General features: G+C 39.7%; 1 protein-coding gene across 1 annotated transcript; it reads right to left on the reverse strand.

Annotated features, from left to right (window-relative positions):
• Positions 1 to 1087: 1087 nt before the first annotated feature.
• On the reverse strand, positions 1088 to 19565 carry POM (proteasome maturation protein). The gene is made up of 6 exons (XM_011755583.3): positions 19422 to 19565; positions 16088 to 16185; positions 15183 to 15243; positions 11155 to 11256; positions 7294 to 7387; positions 1088 to 1546 (listed from the first exon to the last, which is right to left on the reverse strand). The coding sequence occupies exons 1-6, from the start codon at positions 19422 to 19424 to the stop codon at positions 1479 to 1481; spliced, it is 426 nt and encodes a 141-aa protein (XP_011753885.1). The 5' UTR covers positions 19425 to 19565; the 3' UTR covers positions 1088 to 1478.
• Between the last annotated feature and the right edge of the window lie 814 nt (positions 19566 to 20379).

Below are 20379 nucleotides of genomic sequence, written 5' to 3' on the forward strand. Positions count from 1 at the left end.
GTGCAATGGCTCATGCCTGTAATCCCAGCACTTTGCGGAGGCTGAGGTAGGAGGATCACTAGAGGCCAGGAGTTCAAAACCTGTCTGGGCAATATATAGAGAGACTCCGTCTCTATAAAAGAATAAAAAATTAGCCAGGCGTGGAGGTACATCCCTGTACTCCCAGCTACTTGGGAGGCTGAAGTGGGAGAATTGCTTGAGCCTGGTCAGTCTCAGCTGCAGTGAACCATGATCTCGCCACTGTACTCCAGCCTGGGTGACAGTGAGACCTTCTCTCAAAAAAAAATTTCTTAAGTGTACTTGACTTTTCTCAAGGTTTGTCAACTTTAGCAACTACTGACATTTTGAACCAAATGATCTTGGTTGCAGAGTGCAAACTCTGTATGTAGATGGTTTTAGAATGTTCATAAGTAAGTTTTTTTAAAGACATAGAATGCTACTGTACAAATATAAACTGGGAGTTTTAAATTCATTTCCCTTTAGTGTCTTCAACTAGTTACAAGACCATAAATTGATGCTGATGTTCCATGCATTGTAGGATCTTTAGCTGTATTCCTGGCTTCTACCCACTAGATGCCAGTAGCAGCCCACCCCCAAAGTTGTGACTCCAAAAATGTCTCTCGACATTGCCAAATGTTTCAAATCAGTAATTTATCTAATCAAAGATGCTCCCAAGAAATTGATAATCAAAATATACTTTTAATTGTAAAAGACGACCCATTCACTAATGTTCTAAAAATGTAAATTTGTATATACCAACTTCATACAGAACATCTTATGGTATCTTGTAATATATAAATTAACAACAAGAAAAAATGAGTTTTACTTTTCTTGAACAGTGTTGCTTGGTAATTACATAATAAGTCTATGAAGTAAAAGTTTAACCTACATCTACCGGTTGCTTTAATTTTTCACTTAAAGACCAGACCAAAATCAAAACTTTAGAACTTCTACTTTTCAACCCTGAATCAAAGAATAGCTATAACCCTAAAATAGCACTGAGACAGTAAATGTTATTCTTATGAGTGTTAATGGACGATACTGATATATCTCATATTGTACTCAATTTGAAGAGTTGCTACTGAAATCAATTAAAAATGTTTATTCTGAAAGATGCTACTACAAAGTTTACAGACTCAAATGCTTATGCTTATTCAAAACTAAGTTTACAGAAAACTTAGAAAACAGGTTGAATTGAAACCTGTAGATCATTTTATAATATTCATGAGCAACATTTTTTTTAAAGACAAAGGCTATTGTTTTAATATAATTTAAGAGCTTTAACATGATCCCCCTTTAGTGCTTTTAATTGTCACATGGCTGTAAACCAAAGATGCCCCCAAATTTTAAATGATCACTGATGCTACTTGAGCAGAAATTCTCAGGTGTCAGTACTTTTAATGTTGTGTACATCAAATTACAGTACAAAGACGACTATAAACAAGATGCAGCCCTCAGTTTCCGTGAACAGCACACTACTACAGTAAACCGAGTTTATATTCCACCATCAAGTGTGGCTCTCCCATGACTTCACTTTGTGATGGATCTGAAAGCAAACAAAAACAAACATTTTAAAAGACTCTCAAAAGAGATAAATTCAATGATTCCGCTTACATGAGAATCCAGAACAGTCAAAACTAACCTAAAGTTATAGAAAACAAACCAGTGATTGCCTGGGGCTGGAGTGGGATGACTGACTGCAAAGGGACCAAGAGAACTTGTGAGGCAATGAAAATATTTTACTCCTTTATTTAGGAGACTCGGCTCTATGTTGATTAAAACTCACAGAACTGTTCACTTAAAAACAGATGTACTCTACTGTATGCCAATAATATCTCAAAATAGCAGATTTAAAAAGAAAAAAGATTGACAAAGTTTTCTTTTTTCAAAGTTCTTAAGTTTTCTAGTGGCTTCCCACATGACTGGAAACAATCTCTTAATTCACAAAAACGTTTTATCTGTATCATCTTCTGATCTGTTGTATACACACAAATGTAAGAAAGAATTCTTAAAAAAGAAAATCTTTAAAAATCGTCACTTTTATGTTTACAGATGAGTCAGACAAAAGTCTTATTTTAACCGTGTTTATACACCTAAAAGAACTTTTAAAATTATTACCAAGAGTAAGCTTCCTAAAGACAGAGCCTTTTTCTTTGTCCTCTACTCCTCAACATAGGACTAGAAACAGAATAAAAACCTAATGAACTAAATCATAAAATCACTTTGTAAGAATGAATAACCCTGCACATAATAATGACGGCTACCAAGAGGAACAAACAGTTCAGTGAAACCAATGTGGATGTTTCCTCACTGGATCTCCTAAGAGACTGGAGATTAATAAATTGCTGTGTATATAAAAGGCACTCAAAACCTCAACTTAAAAAAAAAGGCAATGCCAACTATTTTTTGACTATATATGTTAGTATTTGTAGAAAGACACGTAGAACAGTCTGGAAGGACAGACTAAACCAAACAAAACCGTAGGTAATTAGGGAACAAGAAAAATGGGATTGAGGGTCATTACAGAAAATCTAAGTTTCAATGGTAATATTTCAAATTTTTGCACAAAGAATATACTCATTTATGTAACTAAACTTTCTTCCACACCATGCTTTTTAAAGCTTCTTTAATAAAATGCATTTATTAAATAAATCACTTGCACCAAAAGACAGCACATCATGTAAGCAAGGCACTGGCGGGAGACGGGTTTTGCACCTGTTGTACCAAGAGCTCGCCATGAGACTCTGAGTGAGGACTGAGCCTCCATTTACTCATATTCCAGTTAGGGGATTAGAGTACATGAAAGTCCCCTTCCAGCATTAAGAAAAAGTACATTTTTGATTTTACTAGTGTCCTTATATGTCCCTCCTAATCTTGTAAAATGTACAGGATTAACTTGCCTAAGTACTTCACTGATAAGCAGGCAAAAACGCCATCATCTCCAATACTGTTATAGTCTTTACAAAGTATTTAGATTAACAAGCTACTCTCTGATTACAGACTTAACACTGTGTTTCGTGTCAAAGGTGGTAAGAATGTGGTCAACAAGACCTTTAACTATGGATCAAGCACCCTATCAGGTACTGGGAACACAACAGTTAACAAGAAAAAATCTCCAGCTCTCCTGACATGTATATTTAAGTTGGACATATAATAAATAAGAAAAATATCAGATAAGTGTTATGCAAAGAATTAATATAAGGTAGGGTGACAAAGCAGGGACTACTTTAGATTAGGTAGTTGATATGGTTTGGATATTTGTCCCCTCCAAATCTCACATTGAAATGTGATTCCCAGTGTTGAAGGCGGGCCCTGGAGAGAGGTAACTGGATCATGGCGTTGAATACCTCATGAATGGTTTAGCTCCACCCCCCTGGATAAGTGAGTTCTTGTTCTGAGTTCACACAAGTTCTGGTTGTTTAGCTGTGTGGCAGCCCCCTCTCACTCTCTTGCTCCTTCTTGCCATGTAATTCACTGGCTCCCCCTTTGTCTTCTGCCACGGTTGTAAGATTCCTGAGGCCCTTACCAGAAGCAGATAGAGCACTATGCTTCCTGTACAGCCTGAGGAACCATAAGCCAAATTAAATTTTCTTTATAAATTACCCAGCTTCAGGTATTTCTTTATAGCAATGCAAGAATAGACTAACAGTAGTTAACAGAGGACTCTCTGAAAAAGTAATACTTAGGTTGGGATCTGAAAAATGAGGGTAAACTATTTGAAGAAGAAAGGAACAGCTAATTCAAGTCCCTAAGGTGAAGCCCTAAGTTATCCACATATTATGCAGTCACAGTTCCCGCAAGAAAAAAACTAGCCCAAATACAGTGGTCTCATTGTGATAAAAACCATCTACCTGGCCGGGCCTGGTGGCTCACGCCTGGAATCCCAGCACTTTGGGAGGCTGAGGTGGGTAGACTACCAGAGGTCAGGAGTTTGAGACCAGCCTGACCAAGATGGTGAAACCCTGCCTCTATTAAAATACAAAATTAGACAGGCGTGGTGGTGGGCACCTGCAATCCCAGCTACTTGGGAGGCTGAGGCAGGAGAATCGCTTGAACCTGGGAGGTTGGAGGTTGCAGTGAGTCAAGATCGCACCACTGCACTCCAGCCTGGGTGACAGAGCAAGACTCTTGTCTCAAAAAAAAAAAAAAAAAATCATCTACCTTGCAAACAGGTGATTTTTCCTAATAGCTACCTTAGAGAGACACAAGGAATGAATTTTAAAAGATGCCCACAAGATAGCAAGTGGCTTATTTTTTATTTTTTTGAGACAGGGTCTCACTGTGTCGCCCAGGCTAGAGAGTACACTGGTATGATCACTGCTCACTGCGGCCTCAAATTCCTGGGCTCAAGTGATCCTCCTGCCTCAGACTCCCGAATACCTGGGACTACAGACACACACCACTATGCCCAATTAATTTTTAAAAACATTTCTGTAGAGACAGGGTCTCATCTTACCCAGGCTGGTCTCAAACTCCTCGGCTAAACTGATCCTCCCACCTCTGCCTCCCAAAGTGCTGGGATTATGGATGTGAGCCACCACACCTGCCCAGCTAGTGACCTTTTTTTTTTTTTGAGACGGAGTCTCACTCTGTCGCCCAAGCTGGAGGACAGTGGCGCGATCTCCGCTCACTGCAAGCTCCACCGCCTCCTGGGTTCACGCCATTCTCCTGCCTCCCAAAGTAGCTGGGACTACAGGCACCCGTCACCATGCCCGGCTAATTTTTTTGTATTTTTAGCAGAGACAGGGTTTCACTGTGTTCGCCAGGATGGTCTAGATCTCCTGACCTCATGATCCGCCCACCTCAGCCTCCCAAAGTGTTGGGATTACAAGCGTGAGCCACCGTGCCCGGCTGCTAGTGACCTTTTTAAACATGTAATTCCATCACATTAGGTCCTTACTTAAAACTGCTCAATGGCCTTCTGCTGCATTCTGAAGAAATTCTAAACTTCTTTTCGTGGTCTGTAGGCCATGGTTCATTTGTTCCTTGCTTAGCTTTCTGATCTCAACCTTATTCTATTCTCTACTTTACTCAAAACATGTCAGCTATATGGGCCTTCTTAAAGTGCTGGGAGACAGTTCTCTATTGGTCTCTCCATTCTGCAAGCTGGGAGCAGACGCACTAAACTGCCTTTGTTCTAGGCTATCTTTCCAAAATCGTTTCGCCTCAGAAGACAAAGAAGCACAGGACAGGCAGGTTGACTGCCAGTTGTAAGGCTGAGGTGGCCTGAACTTGGAGTTCCTTTCCTCTAACATAACACACTCAATGTACAAGGCATCACCTTACCCTCTTCTTAGCTGCCCCATAGGAAGCGGGGCTAAGGGAACCAAAAGAAATGCTGATACTGTGGCTACGCTACTGCTGTGAGTAAGAAACTCTCCTTTAGGAGTCTCTTGTCTTCTGCTAGCATTCGTGAATTCATGGCAGGTTAACAAGTTAGCTTGAAAGTAGAGTAACATCTCAAACTGTTCAGAGCTCTTCAGCTGTTCTCAGGTTACAGACCCTGCACATACTGATCTCTTCTGTCTGAAATATTCTCCCTCTACTTCTAGGTCAATGATTTCATGTTTCTTTCAGGAATCAACTTACGTGTTATATTCCCAGAGGTATGTGCCCTCCCAACCCAAAAACATCCTTTTTATTCCTAGAATTATCAAATTGTATATTTGTGTTAATGTGTTTATCTCCATTTGAAAGCACAGATATTTGTTTTGTTCACAGTTGTATATTCAGAGCCTAGCCCAGTGCCTGACACATAATATTTGACTGACTAGATAAATGTTCCTAAGTCCCTCTCCCTTTCTTTATACAGAATTACAGAAGCAGATTTTTAAATGAATGCTTTTATAACTAAAGACCTGAACTATGTCACCTTAGTAGTTTTAAATAAGGTCTAAGTTCAATGTAAAAGCTTAAGAATCCCAGCTTTTCCTGCATCGAAAATGCTCCCTCAGGGAAGATTCTCAAAGGAGGCTCACTAGACTTCTGTTATGTCCACAGCATTTCCTTACCGGACATCAGCAGCCAAGCAAAACTAATAAAACTTAATCCTGTTGGATATTTTTGTTTCTCCTGCACTGTTGGGGCATAGTGAGCAGAGGCAGCATTGGACAGGATCGTATTTATTTATCTTCCTCAGGACCAGAAAAAATAGAGGATGCTGCATGTATTGTTCTTACTTAAATTCATTTACAATTATTCAGGGAATTTTATTTAAAATAACAGATTTGGCCAGGTGCAATGGCTCACACCTGTAATCCCAGCACTTTGAGAGGCCAAGGCGGGCAGATCACAAGGTAAGGAGTTCAAGACCAGCCTGGCCAACATGGTGAAACCCCGTATCTACTAAAAATAAAAAAATTAGCCAGGTGTGGTGGTGGGCACCTGTAATCCCACCTACTCGGGAGGCTGAGGCAGGAGAATTGCTTGAACCCAGGAGGCGGAGGTTGCAGTGAGCTGAGACCGCGCCACTGCACTCCAGCCAGGTGATAGCGCAAGACTCCATCTCAGAAAAAAAAAAAAGACAGATCCTCTTTCCTATTTATCACCTGTAAAAGTACAAAAACTACGTTTTTTGGGGGCTACTTTTTAAAGAAAGATTTATCTTCCTGTTGTTTACAATGCTAGTCATAAAAACCCTAAAATCAAACTGAACAAACAAAAACACCACCAGTCACATCCCAACAATGTGAATTCTGTAATAATTATCACTGTTTAAGTTATCCTAGGAGTATTAGACTGACGTATTACGCTTGAAGCTCAGGACATGAAGTGAATAACCACCATTACTAGACTGAAATGACTATATACCCTTAGAATTTCAAAAATAATTTTCCCTTTTTTTCTTTTTAAGACGGAGTCTTGCTCTGTCACCCAGGCTGGAGTGCATGACACGATCTCGGTTCACTGCAACCTCAGCCTCCTAAGTATCTGGGATTACAGGTGCCTGCCACCATGCCCGGCTAATTTTTATATTTTTAGTAGAGAAGGGTTTCACCATGTTGGCCAGGCTGGTCTCAAACACCTGACCTTAGGTGATCTGCCCACCCCGGCCTCCCAAAGTGCTGGAGTGCTGGGATTACGCATGAGCCACCGCACCCAGCAAATCTTCACTTTCAAAAACAGTTGAAGAATAGTTACTACCATTAGATTTTTATCTTAATGCAATGAAAAAACAAAGTTAACCCAATCAGCTGTAAGTTCCATGAGGACAAGAATTTTGCCTATTCTTTTTGCAGTTGTTTGCCTTTTAAATTACAACGGCTCCATAAAAAGGTGCTGAATGACACTTACCATTAAGAATATCCTCAAATCCAATAGTCTCATCATTACCCCTCAAAATATCCAATGAAAGATTTGAGCTTGAAAGAAATGGAAGACGCTGAACCTTTGGGGAAAAGTATGAAGGGACAAGATTAGAAAAAATTAGGGGAAAATGACAGAATACATAGTGTAATTTCATGTTCTTTATTCTTTGTTTGAAATTTCACAAAACCAAATAAAAGATGAATTTAACAAGGGGAAAAAAACACTAGTTCATATTTTAGACACAAACTAAGTTGTAAAGACACTGAAATTATACTTTTCATTAACACTTAATAATCCTACCCCTGGTATGCATGTATTTTGAGGCTTTGCTTCTACTCAGGAAAACTACGGCACATACCATGTGATGAAATGCAAAATCCCAGAGCTTAACATCACGCCTCATTCCTGATATATGTGGGATGATCAAATTCCTGAAGAAAAGTCCAACTCAATAGGTTGCCTAGGCTGGTCTCAAACTCCTGGGCTATAGTGATCCTCCCACTAAAACTGGGATTACAGGTCCATGTCACCAAACCAGCTAATACAGATAATTTTAGATATTGCCAAAGACTACCAAAATAGGTGGTCTTTGACTAAATGATATTAGCATTTTAAAAATAATCACACCTTTAGAATCTAAGAGGGCAGTTTCTCACATTTCTCCCCCCTCCACAAAATGTATCCAGACTAAATATATTATTTTCAATTACTAATGTCCTATAGAGATATTTAAAATCTTTATAGTGTGGAAAAATTTCTCTAGATTGTCAAACCTAAAAAAAAAAAAAAAGGAAGTGGGAGGAAAGAGGAGGAAGAGGAAGAAACAAAAATAGGAACCTGTAAATTAAACCAGACAGCAAGGGGTCTTGTAGTTAGATCAGAGGTACAGTCCTAAGAATGCATCAAAAGCAGGGAGGAGCAGGCAGCTGTCATACATCTTGACAATCCAAAACTGCGAAAGTATAGAGATAAGAAAAAAAAAAACTCTGGGCAAAGATATTTAGACCAAATCGTATTAAAAACTTAAGTCCAAAATTTGAGCAATCTGTAGTTGAAATCTGAGTAAGAGGAAAATAAAAAGGGAAGCCAACAATTTTGTGCCAAACGTAATTTCATTTAACCTTCAGAATAATCCTGTGCTACTCTTACTGTTCTCCTTATTTCGCATTAAATTAAAAAATCTGAGGTTCAGAAAGTTCTCCAACTTACTCAAGTTCTTAAGACTAGTAGATGGATAAGCCAAGATCTAGCCTTAGGTTGCTCTGACTTAAAACCATGCTTTTTAAGAGCTTTATCTTTGGAAAACAAGTAGCTTCCAGAATGACTTAGCTAAATACAATTGATGGCATTAGCGGAATTTATCTTATTATTATTTTTTTTGGAGATGGAGTTTTGCTCTTGTCACCCAGGCTGGAGTGCAATGGTGTGATTCTGGCTCACTGCAACCTCTGCCTCCTGGGTTCAAGCAATTCTCCTGCTTCAGCCTCCCGAGTAGCTGGGATTACGGGTGTGTGCCACTACGCCCAGCTGATTTTTGTACTTTTAGTAGAGATGGGGTTTCAACATGTTGGTCAGGCTGGTCTCAAACTCTTGACCTCAGGTGATCCACCCTGCCTCGGCCTCCCAAAGTGCTGGGATTACAGGCATGAGCCAGCCACCCCCCATGGCCAATAGAATTTATTGAAAAAGACAATTTAGCTCGGTCAGAGAAAGGAATCCACACCAGTAGGAGAAATGTGTGCAAATGCCTAACAGTGAAAGAACCTAATGAATTAGGAAACTGCAAGTTGTTTAAGAGGATATGAAGTGTGGTGGGAAGCAAGAAGCCAATTCATGGACAGAGCCACACTAAGGCACTGGGTTTTATTTTTACTTTGAGGGTAAAGTGAGGAGAGTGACATAATCGAATCTGTGTTTTACAAAGATTATTCTGACTAGAGTGTTAACAAGGATTGGAGGGGCAGCAGGGATGAGTGCTGCAGTAATCCAGATGAAGTCTGGCAGGGGCAAGAACTAACGTAGTAGCAATGGTGGGGAGAGCAAGTAATAAACTGAATGAACGATCTCGGGGAACAGGGGAGGAGGTTAGGATGGGTGCCAGGTGACATAACCAAGGCTAATTATCCAATTTCTGCCTTAGGCAGAACCTATTCATACGGGATAAGGAGTATGTGGGGGATTATGAGTTATTCTGTACTTGTCCATGTAAAACTGGAGATGCCTGTGGGACTTCCAATTGGAAAAGTTTATAGGTTTATAGCTCATGAAAATTGTAACTTTGGGGTCATCAACATATTTTATGTTTTGAGATGGAGTGTCACTCTGTCACCCAGGCTGGAGTACAGTGGCACGATCTCAGCTCACTGCAACCTCCAACTCCCGGGCTCAAATGATCCTCCCACCTCAGCCACCTGAGCAGCTGGGACTATAGGTGTGCACCACCAAGGCTGGCACATTTGTTCTATTTTTTTTTGTAGAGATGGGGTTTCGCCATGTTGCCCAGGCTGGTCTTGAAGGCCTGAGCTCGAGCAGTCCTCCTACCTTGGCCTCCCAAAGTGCTGGGATCATAGGCTTGAGGCACCAGGCCCAGCTGGAATCATCAACATATAATTGATAACTAAAGTCACAAGTAGGAAACAGGGTGAGGAAAGGACTAGAGGTGGGGCACTAACAAAACTGGCATTTTAGGAAACAGACAAAACAAATGGAACCTACACAGAGACACCTGAGAATAAGGATTCAGAAAGAAGGACATCAGGAAAGCGTGGTGTTCTAAAAGCCAAGGAGGTGGGAGGATAGCTTGAGGCCAGGAGTTTAAGACCAGCCTAGGAAATGTAGCAAGAGCTACAAATAATAATAATAATGTTAAAAACTAGCCAGGCAAGGTAGCACATGACTGTAGTCCCTGCTACTCAGGAGACTGAGGCAAGAGGATTGCTTGAGCCCAGCAGTTCGAGGCTGCAGTGAGCTATGATCATACCACTGCAGTCCAGCCTGGATGACAGAATGAGACCGTCTCAAAAAAATAAATACAAAGTAAAAAAGTAAAAGCCAAGGGAAAGAGGAAGAAGCCACTATTAGTGTCAAATGCTACAGGGAGATCAAGTAAAGTGAAGGTAAACATGTCCACATTGTTCAGGAGCAGCTTCATTGGTGTCATGGGAGACAGAAATAGTGGGTTAAATAAATAGGAGGGAAAGGAGTACAGAAAGCAAATGTAGACAACTTTTCAAGAAGCAAAAGCACACTCAATGAGAGACAAGTTACTATAAAGGAATTTGAAATTGATACAATTTTTTTTTTGTTTTAAAAGACAACAAAGGTTAAAATGCTACTGCTGAGACAGGGCAAGCAGAGAGAGGTTGAAGATACTAGCTTTAGAAAGGATCACTGATAAAGGGATTTTCCTGAAGTAATGTAACAGGATATTATCCAAAGCACAGGTAGGAGGGCAGTTCTTAAACTGGAAGGATATTTTCCAAGTACTTGTTCCTTAGCAACAGTTATATCCAACTATATACCAATTGTATACTTGACACCTCCACTTGGATATTCTTACAGGGATCTCAAATTCAATGTAATCCCTTAAAAAAAAAAAAAAAAAAAAAACAGAAAAACATGAAAGCAGACGCAGTTAGTTTTCAGACACCAAGCCTGTAATTTGAAGTTTTCCATTTAATAACTTCTTTTTTCCCTCTATGAAGTAGAAATCAAGGCCATATCCTAAAAAGGGAGAGGGAAGTAGAATAGGTTGTAAGGTAGATAAGGTATAAACAGCTGTTATGAAAAAAGAAGAGTCCTCATGAATGATATTGACACATATGTAACAGAGATCCATTAACTCACCTGCTGCACTGCCTTGAATTCCATCTGTAATTTTAGTGGAGCAAATAGACCCTGAATGTTTCTCAGTGTGGAAAAATTCATTTTATCTTGGTTGAGCTGGAACTACAAAAGACAATGTAATTTTAAACATTACACTCAATACTCTGCTTTCAAAACAATTAGCAAGTGGCATATATATAACATAATAGTTAGATGAAGAATTTTAATATCCATACCTGTAATAAAAACTAAGTATTTTTAGTATTTTTTCTGATAAAGTTTAGACCACATATGTCTATATTTTATTTAGCATGCAGGTGTACTTTTACGAGTGTAAAATTACTACCATAATTCCAAATTTATAAACGTAATAAATTAAGGAATGTGTCTCCTATTTCAAAAGTACATTTACAATACATAATCATATTTTAGTGCTTTTGATTAAAAGTACTGCAAAACTAGCAAAGGCATAATTTGAGATCCAGAAAATGTCACATGCACTGACAAAAATAGTTAACTTCTAAGTGTGAAGGTATATATTTAAAAGAATTCAGCAAAAGAAATAATCCAACCACTAAATCATCCCGTTAATTAAACTATAAACTCCACTTATTTTTGGCATTCGCCTCGGGGAAAAACAAACATCTCTCAAAAGTTTATTCAATTTGTATTGGGTAATAGTCAGTAATTTTTTTTCCTGGAATCATACTTTTACTACGTACTGATATTACATTTAGGGAACTTTGACTATAACTTAATGTATTTCAGGCAAAATGAATCAACTTGACTCATGGATTCTAAAACAGTTTCCAAAAATGGCTCCTAAGGATAGTGAATGTGATATGCAAAACAGACTGTAACAAAGATTTGTCTGAGCTAAGGTGATTATAATGAGGTAAAGTCACTTCTTGTCATTATTTTTTATTACATGCTACTCTCTTGATAACATTGTCTTCTAACAGTAACAAAAAAGGTAATTTTAATCAAAAATATATTGAGAGATTAGCACCTACTTGGGATATGACGATGAAGTTTGAAAGTAAGGTGACTATCAAAATGCTTTTTAATTACTTTAGCTTGACATAGCAAATTTTGACAGATGGTCCTTAGGGAGAACCTGCAGTATTTTATTATGGGTATATGATCTGAAGTTCTAAGTGAAGGGTTTGCTTTAAATATTGGTCTATCCTCATAATACAATTTTATTTTAAGAGACAGGTCTTGCTATGTGGCTGGAACGCAGTGGCTATTCACAGGCACGATCATAGAGCACAACAGCCTGGAATTACCAGGCCCAAGCAATCCTCTGCCTCAGCCTCCCACGCAGCTGGGACTACAGGCACACCCCACCACACCCAGCAGTAAATGTAATTTTATGTATAAAAATTCAAAATTCAATGTATGTAAATTTTGATGAATACAGCCATCTTGTAATGTGATATTAATACTATAATTATCAATCAACATGTTAAGTTAGCAACCGTGTGCAAAATTAGGCTCTGTGGCAACACACAACACAACAAAACTGAACAGTCTACCTTGGAGAAGACTATAATCCAGTTTGGAAGACATGATGTATAGATCAGGGCTTCTCAACCCTCCACACTACTGATTTCTTGGGCCAGATAATTCTTCACTGTGGCGGGCTGTCCTGGGCATTGTAGGATGTTTGACAGCATCCCTGGCCCCTACCCAATAGATGCCAGTATTACATCTCCCCACCCCCACCGCACCACTGGTGACAACCTAAAATGTCCTCAGACTTTGCCAACTGTTCCCTCTTGGGGGCAGGAGGACGATCCTCCCCTAGTTGAGAACCACTGGTACAAAAGATGATGGTCATCTTCCCTTACTATCACCACTCAAGCTCCCAATCATGCAGAGCTACTAGAGGCCAGCAATATGCCAAGGATGGGCTATTACTAACTCCAGATGAGAAGACTAAGGCTTAAAGAAAATCAAGCAATATGCCCCAAGTTTACTTAGCAAAGTGGAATGCCCAAATAGTTCCACTACACAATCCATGCTAAAGGATTTATAATAGTAAGTGTCACATAAAAAGTGAGACTGCCATTAGCTGGCTAAATGATTAAAGAAGAGACACAGTAGATATAAGTCAAGTCTCAAAAAGATCTCTGAAGAATCTCTAGATTCTTCACAGTTCCGGCCAGTCTCACTCAGATTTGTCAGTTTCTCTTAACATGTACTGCTTAGAACTAAAGCAATATTCCAAATCTAATAGCCAGACTAATATACAGGAAAATAAAATAATCTCCCTTGATTTGAGCCCCATCTTATTAACAAAGCCCAAGACTGCATTAACCTTTCTTTTTAGTAACTAATGTAATCTACTGCCTTATACTGAGTATACAGCCAATTAAAATAGTCAAGTTTTACACAGCAAGTCACTTTACCCTGCCCAAAGGTGTAGAATTCATTTTTCGAATCCAAATGCAGAACTTCACACTCACCTCTATAAATGTTTTTCTTAAATTTTGGTCTAGACTTTGGTCTATTTTATCATCATGATATAGTTCAATTATTCACCAGAATGAACTATCCTTCTCAACCTTTTTTCCAAAAACCTGATATACATTCTTTCTTTGGTTGCCCACAAGTCCTTGAAAAATACTTATCCCTCCTATGTGTCCATCTGAGTACCTAAGATGTAGACAGAGGCCAAAAAGTCCTATCGAAATATTCCCTCCAAACTGACTATTCTTTAACCACTGTTCTCTGGGTAGTTATCGACCTCATATATTTTACCCCACACTACTTTCACTAGGTTCATAATCCACCATATAATCCTCAATCTTATCCCTTGTCAGGTAATTTGATCCCTTGACTGACCTATATGGCAATTTAGTAAAAGAATGAACTAAAATTAATTTGCGGAGTTCATTCAGATGCTGACGATCACCGCTTAAACTTTATTAAATGCTCACAGCTCACTCAACAGTCCACGTAAGAAATGGTTTCAGCAATCAGTGTTATCACAGATAATCTTATTTTTCAGTAAGATCCTTTATACAAAAGTGGAATATGTATCCATCTACAAGCAATGATCATTTCTCCCATTAGTTCTCAAAGATGATCAACTGTGCTTTTATAATCATACTTACATACTTTTAAGTATACTCTGGGTTGTCAACTTCTGCACCTGAAACCTGGATTCACTTAAAGCGACTAGGAACTTTTTTATTTTTCTCATCTAATTTGAACTTCAATTTCACAATTACATTTTGTTCTACTCTTTCTTATAGGAAGATCTATCCTCTTATTAGAAAGTAAAAGAAACAAACAAAAAATACAGACCAGTTTTCTGTTACCTAATGACTGCATCACCTTCCCCAAGTAGTCAGAAACTTTTTTCTTCTTCCTCTAAATGTTTATTTAAGAATCCATTAAGTTGTGTTTTGGACATGTATACATGCTATCCTCTCTTTAGGAGTAAACTTTCTGATCTAAAACTCTTCAAAAGTCCCTCCTCTTCTATAACGCCTTCCAAAAAAGCCCTCAGCACAGGTGACTGTCCCATGCTTGGTCTTCTCTAGCATTTTACGAAGTCTTCTCCTACCCACTGCTTGTCTTCCTTATTAAATTTTAAGTTATTTAAGGATGGGGATTACGTCATATTCATCGAAGTACCTACTGTGCCTAGTGGCTGTGTCCTACAGTAACTCGGAAATGCAGGACTTGAGAAAGAGGTCAAAACTAGAGATATGAACTTGGAAGTCAAGAGCAAAACTGGCAGGAAAAAATATAAAAGAAACAGCATTATTAAAAGAGAACATTCCTGTGAGAGGAATGGAGAAGTGGATCACCCTTTGGAGATATACATTAAAAAGGCAGGGAAGGATGCATAGAAAGGGAGCTTCAGAAGAGAAGTATAATTTTTAAGTCTATCCTACAAGGGGTTTGAAAATAAGGCCCCATATTCTTCATGGGCAAATCCTCAGTACCAAAATTGCTTTAATAAAATGAAACCAGTATTACTAAAAGTATTTATCTATTGGAAGATAAAAATAAGGACACAATAATATACTTACATTTTTTTCTGATAATTCAAGAGGATGACTAGGCAAAAGTTCATTTTTCACACAAGAAAAACTGAAAGGAAATTAAAAAAAAAAAAAATTTAAAGGAGATTAAATATCACTCAATACCCACAGCTCAAAATCGTATCTATAACGGGATGGCATGAGAGAGTTTTTTGGGGTAACAAAACTGTTCTGTATCTTGACTGTGGTGACAGTCATACAAATTGATAAATGTGCTAAAAATTCATAGACCCATACACCAAAAGGGAAAAAAAAAAGTACTATATGATAATTTAAGAATGTATCCATTATAGACATTGGTGGTCAAGACTTCAATCACTAGGGAAAACCTGCCAAAATCTGGTGCTACATCTAGAAGAAATTTAATGAATGTATGTTTATTCCTCAAAATAAGATAATAGACTATTATTAGGCCTATTTTATCTATAAGGACACCGAGGCATTAACTATGTGATTTGTCCAAAGGCACACATCTAGTAAATAGTAGAGTCAGGATCCAAACCCAGGCCGACTGAATCCAGAGTTTAATCTCTCAACTGCTATGTTCTAGCGCCTCCCAAAGAAAAGCGAATTACTCTAATAGTTAAGACAAGAAGGCAAATGGCTAAGTTGTCAGTAGTAAAAAAATAAATAAAAAGAATCCTACCAATTCATGCTCATGGGCACCACTGTCTAGGAGGATGCCCTACGTTGAGAACCTACTACTTTGATGAGATACTTCTTCCACTACACAAAATATCTGAGCCTCTTCCCCTCTGCACCCCACGTAAGGTATATTACTTGCCATCTGCCAACTAAATACACATGTATAGCCTATCGAAATACTTAAAGAATATTGTGAAAAATAATTCACAGAAACATAACAAAATCAAAGTCGTAATTCCCCCATATACCCTTTCCGAAGAAGATCATGACTTTCAAAAGGTCCACTTGCTGAAAGTTCAGTAACTGGAATACTGTCCTTGAGCTCAGATCCAAGTCCCCTGGCATTCTACAACACAAATAAAAAACATTATTAAATAGAAAAAAATTTAAACACACACCTAAGCAGCTATGTCAAAAATATTGTTTAAGTAGGAGACAGAAAAATAAGAGTCCCTCAAAGAGTCCACAGACTAGACAATTACAGCAAGCCTTAAACATTATGATATGATAGAGACACACATGGTATAATGAAATAACAAATGTAAGAGTGGGAAGGATTCCCGAGGTGATCTCTGAATGCTGTCAGTTTGAAAGGCATTCCAGGAAAAAATAACATGAATAAAGCTATGAAAATATAAATGAACAAGCTTCAGGAAGTTTGAGATGACTGGCTAAATGTATGTTTCCAGTGAGGCAGAAGTAAAGGCTGATGAAATACAAAAGTGCAATGTCTTACACGCAAAGAAATGTGGGTTTTATTCTGAAACCGACAGCCTCTGAAAGGTTATGGCATGACTGAATTTGTTTCCACTGGAAAAACCTCTCCCTTAGGTTAGAGTGTTTAACACAGAATAAAAAAGTTGAGGACAGCATCCTCAGGAACACTATTCCTTGAGGACAAGAAAGAACAACAAAGAAATGGGATTAACAGACAGGATGGCTAAACAAAAGTAGTCAGAGAAGCTGGGAAAAACAGGGAATTTCAGAAAATGTTTGGTTTCTATATGAAGATGGCACTACCTATAAAAACTATGTGTATCTAATCAGGATAGTATAAAACAAAACAAAAAAGACAGTGCATTTGGTATGGCGTATTATTACCCTACACTCCTGTGAAATGCACAATCACCAGATATTTATTAGCCATCTATTATGTGTCAGGTACTCCGCTAGATACTGAAGATACATGTCTACCTCCCAGGGCTTCATCTTATGAAGATACATTAAACAAGCAAAGAAAAACATGGTGTTACAACAGGCAAAGCACGAGATGCTAACTTTATTTATTTATTTACTTTTTCAGACAGGGTCTTGCTCTGTCGTCCAGGCTGGAATACAGTCGAACAATCACGGCTAACTGCAGCCTAGACTTCCCGGGCTCAAGCAATCCTCCTGCCTCAGCCTCTCAAGTAGCTGGGACTACAAGCATGCAACACCACGCCTGGCTAATTTTTTTATTTTTTTGTGGAGATAAGGTCTCAACTATGCTGGCCAGGCTAGTCTTGAACTCCTGTGCTCAAGCGATCTTCCTGCCTCAGCACCCCGCGAAGTGCCGGAATTACAGGTGTCAGCCGCCATGCATGGCCCAAGATGCTAACTTTAAATCACTTGTTGCTCAAGTCCAATATCCCTACGATTCTGCAGAAAAATGTAAAACAGCTACAAGTAGTTTAGTATCAAATTTTATATTATTCTAGGAGAAAATATTGTGAGAAGTCAGCTTTGAACTATTTCTTAATTCGTTTGTATATCTGATTTGGTCAGGTATTTTATCCTTTTCAGGGTTTCTTCATTATACCACTCTTGCCTAGCCTATCACGCAAGGATAACTTCAACAGCATTCTACTGGGTCTTGCTGCCTTTAGACTCACCCATTTTCCAGTTCTGCATATCAAGGTTTTCCTCAAGCACAAAACCTCCTCCAACAAAACTGCTATAAAATTTTTGTTGGTTCATCAATGTGTGAAGCACAAAGTTCAGACTCCTTAGCCTGGACCTAAAGAACCTGCATAATTGGTTCCAACTCCCCTACATACAAGAAGCCATGGTGGACGAGAAAAAGAATCTGGACTCCAGTGTGGACTGTCACTAACCTACTTTGTGACTGCCAGCAAAGCACCAACCTCTCTGGCCTTGTTTACTCATCTGCACCAAGGAGCTGAACTCCTACCAGGACTACACATGCTCCTTGATTTATGATGGGGTTAATTCCCAATAAACCTATCTTAAATGGAAAATATCAAAAGTCAAAAACACATTTAACACACCCAACCTACTAAATATCAGGCTTTAGCCTAGCCTACCTTAAACGTGCTCAGAACACTTACACTAGCCTACGGTTGGCCAAAATCATCTAACACAAAGCCTACTTTATTAAAAAGTATTGGGTTATTTCACGTAATTTATTGAATACTGTACTGAAAGTGAAAAACCGAATGGCTGCATGGGTACTCAAATATGGCCTCTACTGACTGTGTATGGATTTCACACCATCATAAAGTCAGAAGACTGTTGAACCACCACAGGTTGGGGACCTTCAGCAGAGCTGTGTGATTGTTGCTTTTCAAAGGTATCTTCTATTACTTCCCTATATGAACATTCTCCTCCTTCTGGACTGCTTTATTGTAAAGTGACAGAAGATTTCAATGCACAAAGAAAACGTGAATTCTGACTTCTGGATTATCGTCACTTTTTCCAATTTCCTTCTGTAAAATATCAGGATTAGTGCTCACCGTTTCTAATAAAGGAAGGAGCCGAGAAAGGCAAATCTACGAAAACCTAACTATTAGTTACATTTGAGAGTGCCTATAAAACTTTTTAAACAATGATTAGCAGTATTTACCAACAGAAACTTTCTAGATTTGGATGGATGGCCTACCAGCAGTACCGGTATCAGAGTCTGTGGCAATGGTGACTCAGTATTCTTCTCAAATATTACAAATTCTAAGTTAAAAAGAAAGAGAAAGTGGTGGGGAGGAGAGGGAGGGAGGAGATGTACTAACAATAATGACAAACGGAGAATAGCAACTGTCTGGTTTTTTCCCCTCTAACACCTAGCACACTACAAGCTCTCAAAAAAGTTTGTAGAGCAAAGCTGCATTACACAAATGCGACCTATAGTTGTGGGTTGGTTACCAGGCAGTTACAAGGGCGGGAACTGGGGGAGATGAGGAGTCTGAGGACTCTGGGCTCTCAGAGGTTACCCCTCAAGGAAAGGGTCGGCGGCGCCACCCCACAGAACGTTGCACTTTCGCGGCTGCCTTTTCCACATCTGCGCCAAGTAAGGGGAGGAGGTCTGGGCCTGCTGGGGTCTAAGGGATGGAAGGGCGCAAACCGAGCTAAGAGGAGCAGGATGAAGCCGAACCGCTGCTAGTGGGACCAGTGCCGCAGCCGGGTCCCAGCGACAGTCACGACCCACCCAAACCCCGTGACTCGACAGATTATGGCGCCCCAGGGCCGGCCTCAGCCCCACGCTGCCGCCGCCGCCGCCACCCGGGGAGGGGTTGGGAGGCTACTGCCTGTTTCTGCCGAGCTACAGTCCCGAGCCCGCGTGGAACTCCGGCCGCCCGGGTACCCACTCACCATCTTCAGCAGCTCTGCGAACAGCCTCTCTGCCCAGTTACCGTCAGTCGACCCCGCGGCTCACTTCCGTTTCCGAGGGCTGCCCCCCCACATCCGCCGGAAGTGCGTCCGTCCGGGCGAGGAAGGAAGGAGGGCGCGGGACGCTGGAGGGAGCTGCGCGGGGCCGAGGCTCCCACGCTTGCAATCTCCAGGGACCGAGGGCCAAGGGCGCAGTAAGGGTGTGGGCTGGGAGGAGGGAGGGGTCGGGACGAGACGTGCCTGAGGGGAGGGAAGACACGGACTCTGGTTTATTAATAAACATCTACCATCTGTACGGTATTTTAAGATGTGCAGTGTGCTTTTTGTAGGTACATCGCCTTATTTAACACAAAATCTCTCTGAGGTGGCTATTACATTTCACAGAAGGGTAAACGAGGCATAGGTGATTTGAGTGATTTGCTTGAGATCGTTCAGCTAGTGAAGCAAAATTGGGACACAAGGCTTTTGTCATTTTTTAAATACGTATTATTCTGGTATGTTCCGAACCCTGTGCTGAGGCTAGGAATACAAAAAAGGACCAGGCTGGTGTGGCCTCTGGGCTAGAGGAGCATGGGTACTCCGGAGGCTGGAGGGGAGGAAGGGGATGATAGAGACTACAAATTAAGTAAATGTGATCATGACCTACTTGTGTTGGGCTCTTTGAACTGCATATCAACACAATTCTAAGTGCTTACATCCTTTATCGCCTTTAATCTTTTCAATAACCTTACGAGTACAATTGACAGGTGAAGAAACCGAGACATGAAGAGGTTAAATAAATATGCCTAAAGACGTATTTATGAGCCTACAATCCATGGTCATAACCCTATACTGTATTCATACTGTATTGTTCAAATATAATGTAATAAAACAGACTTATAGTCTGCTACCACAGGATGGAGACACCTTAAGGAATCTTTGGACTGATAGCCAAAGGATA

Source organism: Macaca nemestrina, chromosome 16 (assembly GCF_043159975.1).
Source record: "Macaca nemestrina isolate mMacNem1 chromosome 16, mMacNem.hap1, whole genome shotgun sequence".
In the NCBI taxonomy this organism is placed as follows: Eukaryota; Metazoa; Chordata; class Mammalia; order Primates; family Cercopithecidae; genus Macaca; species Macaca nemestrina.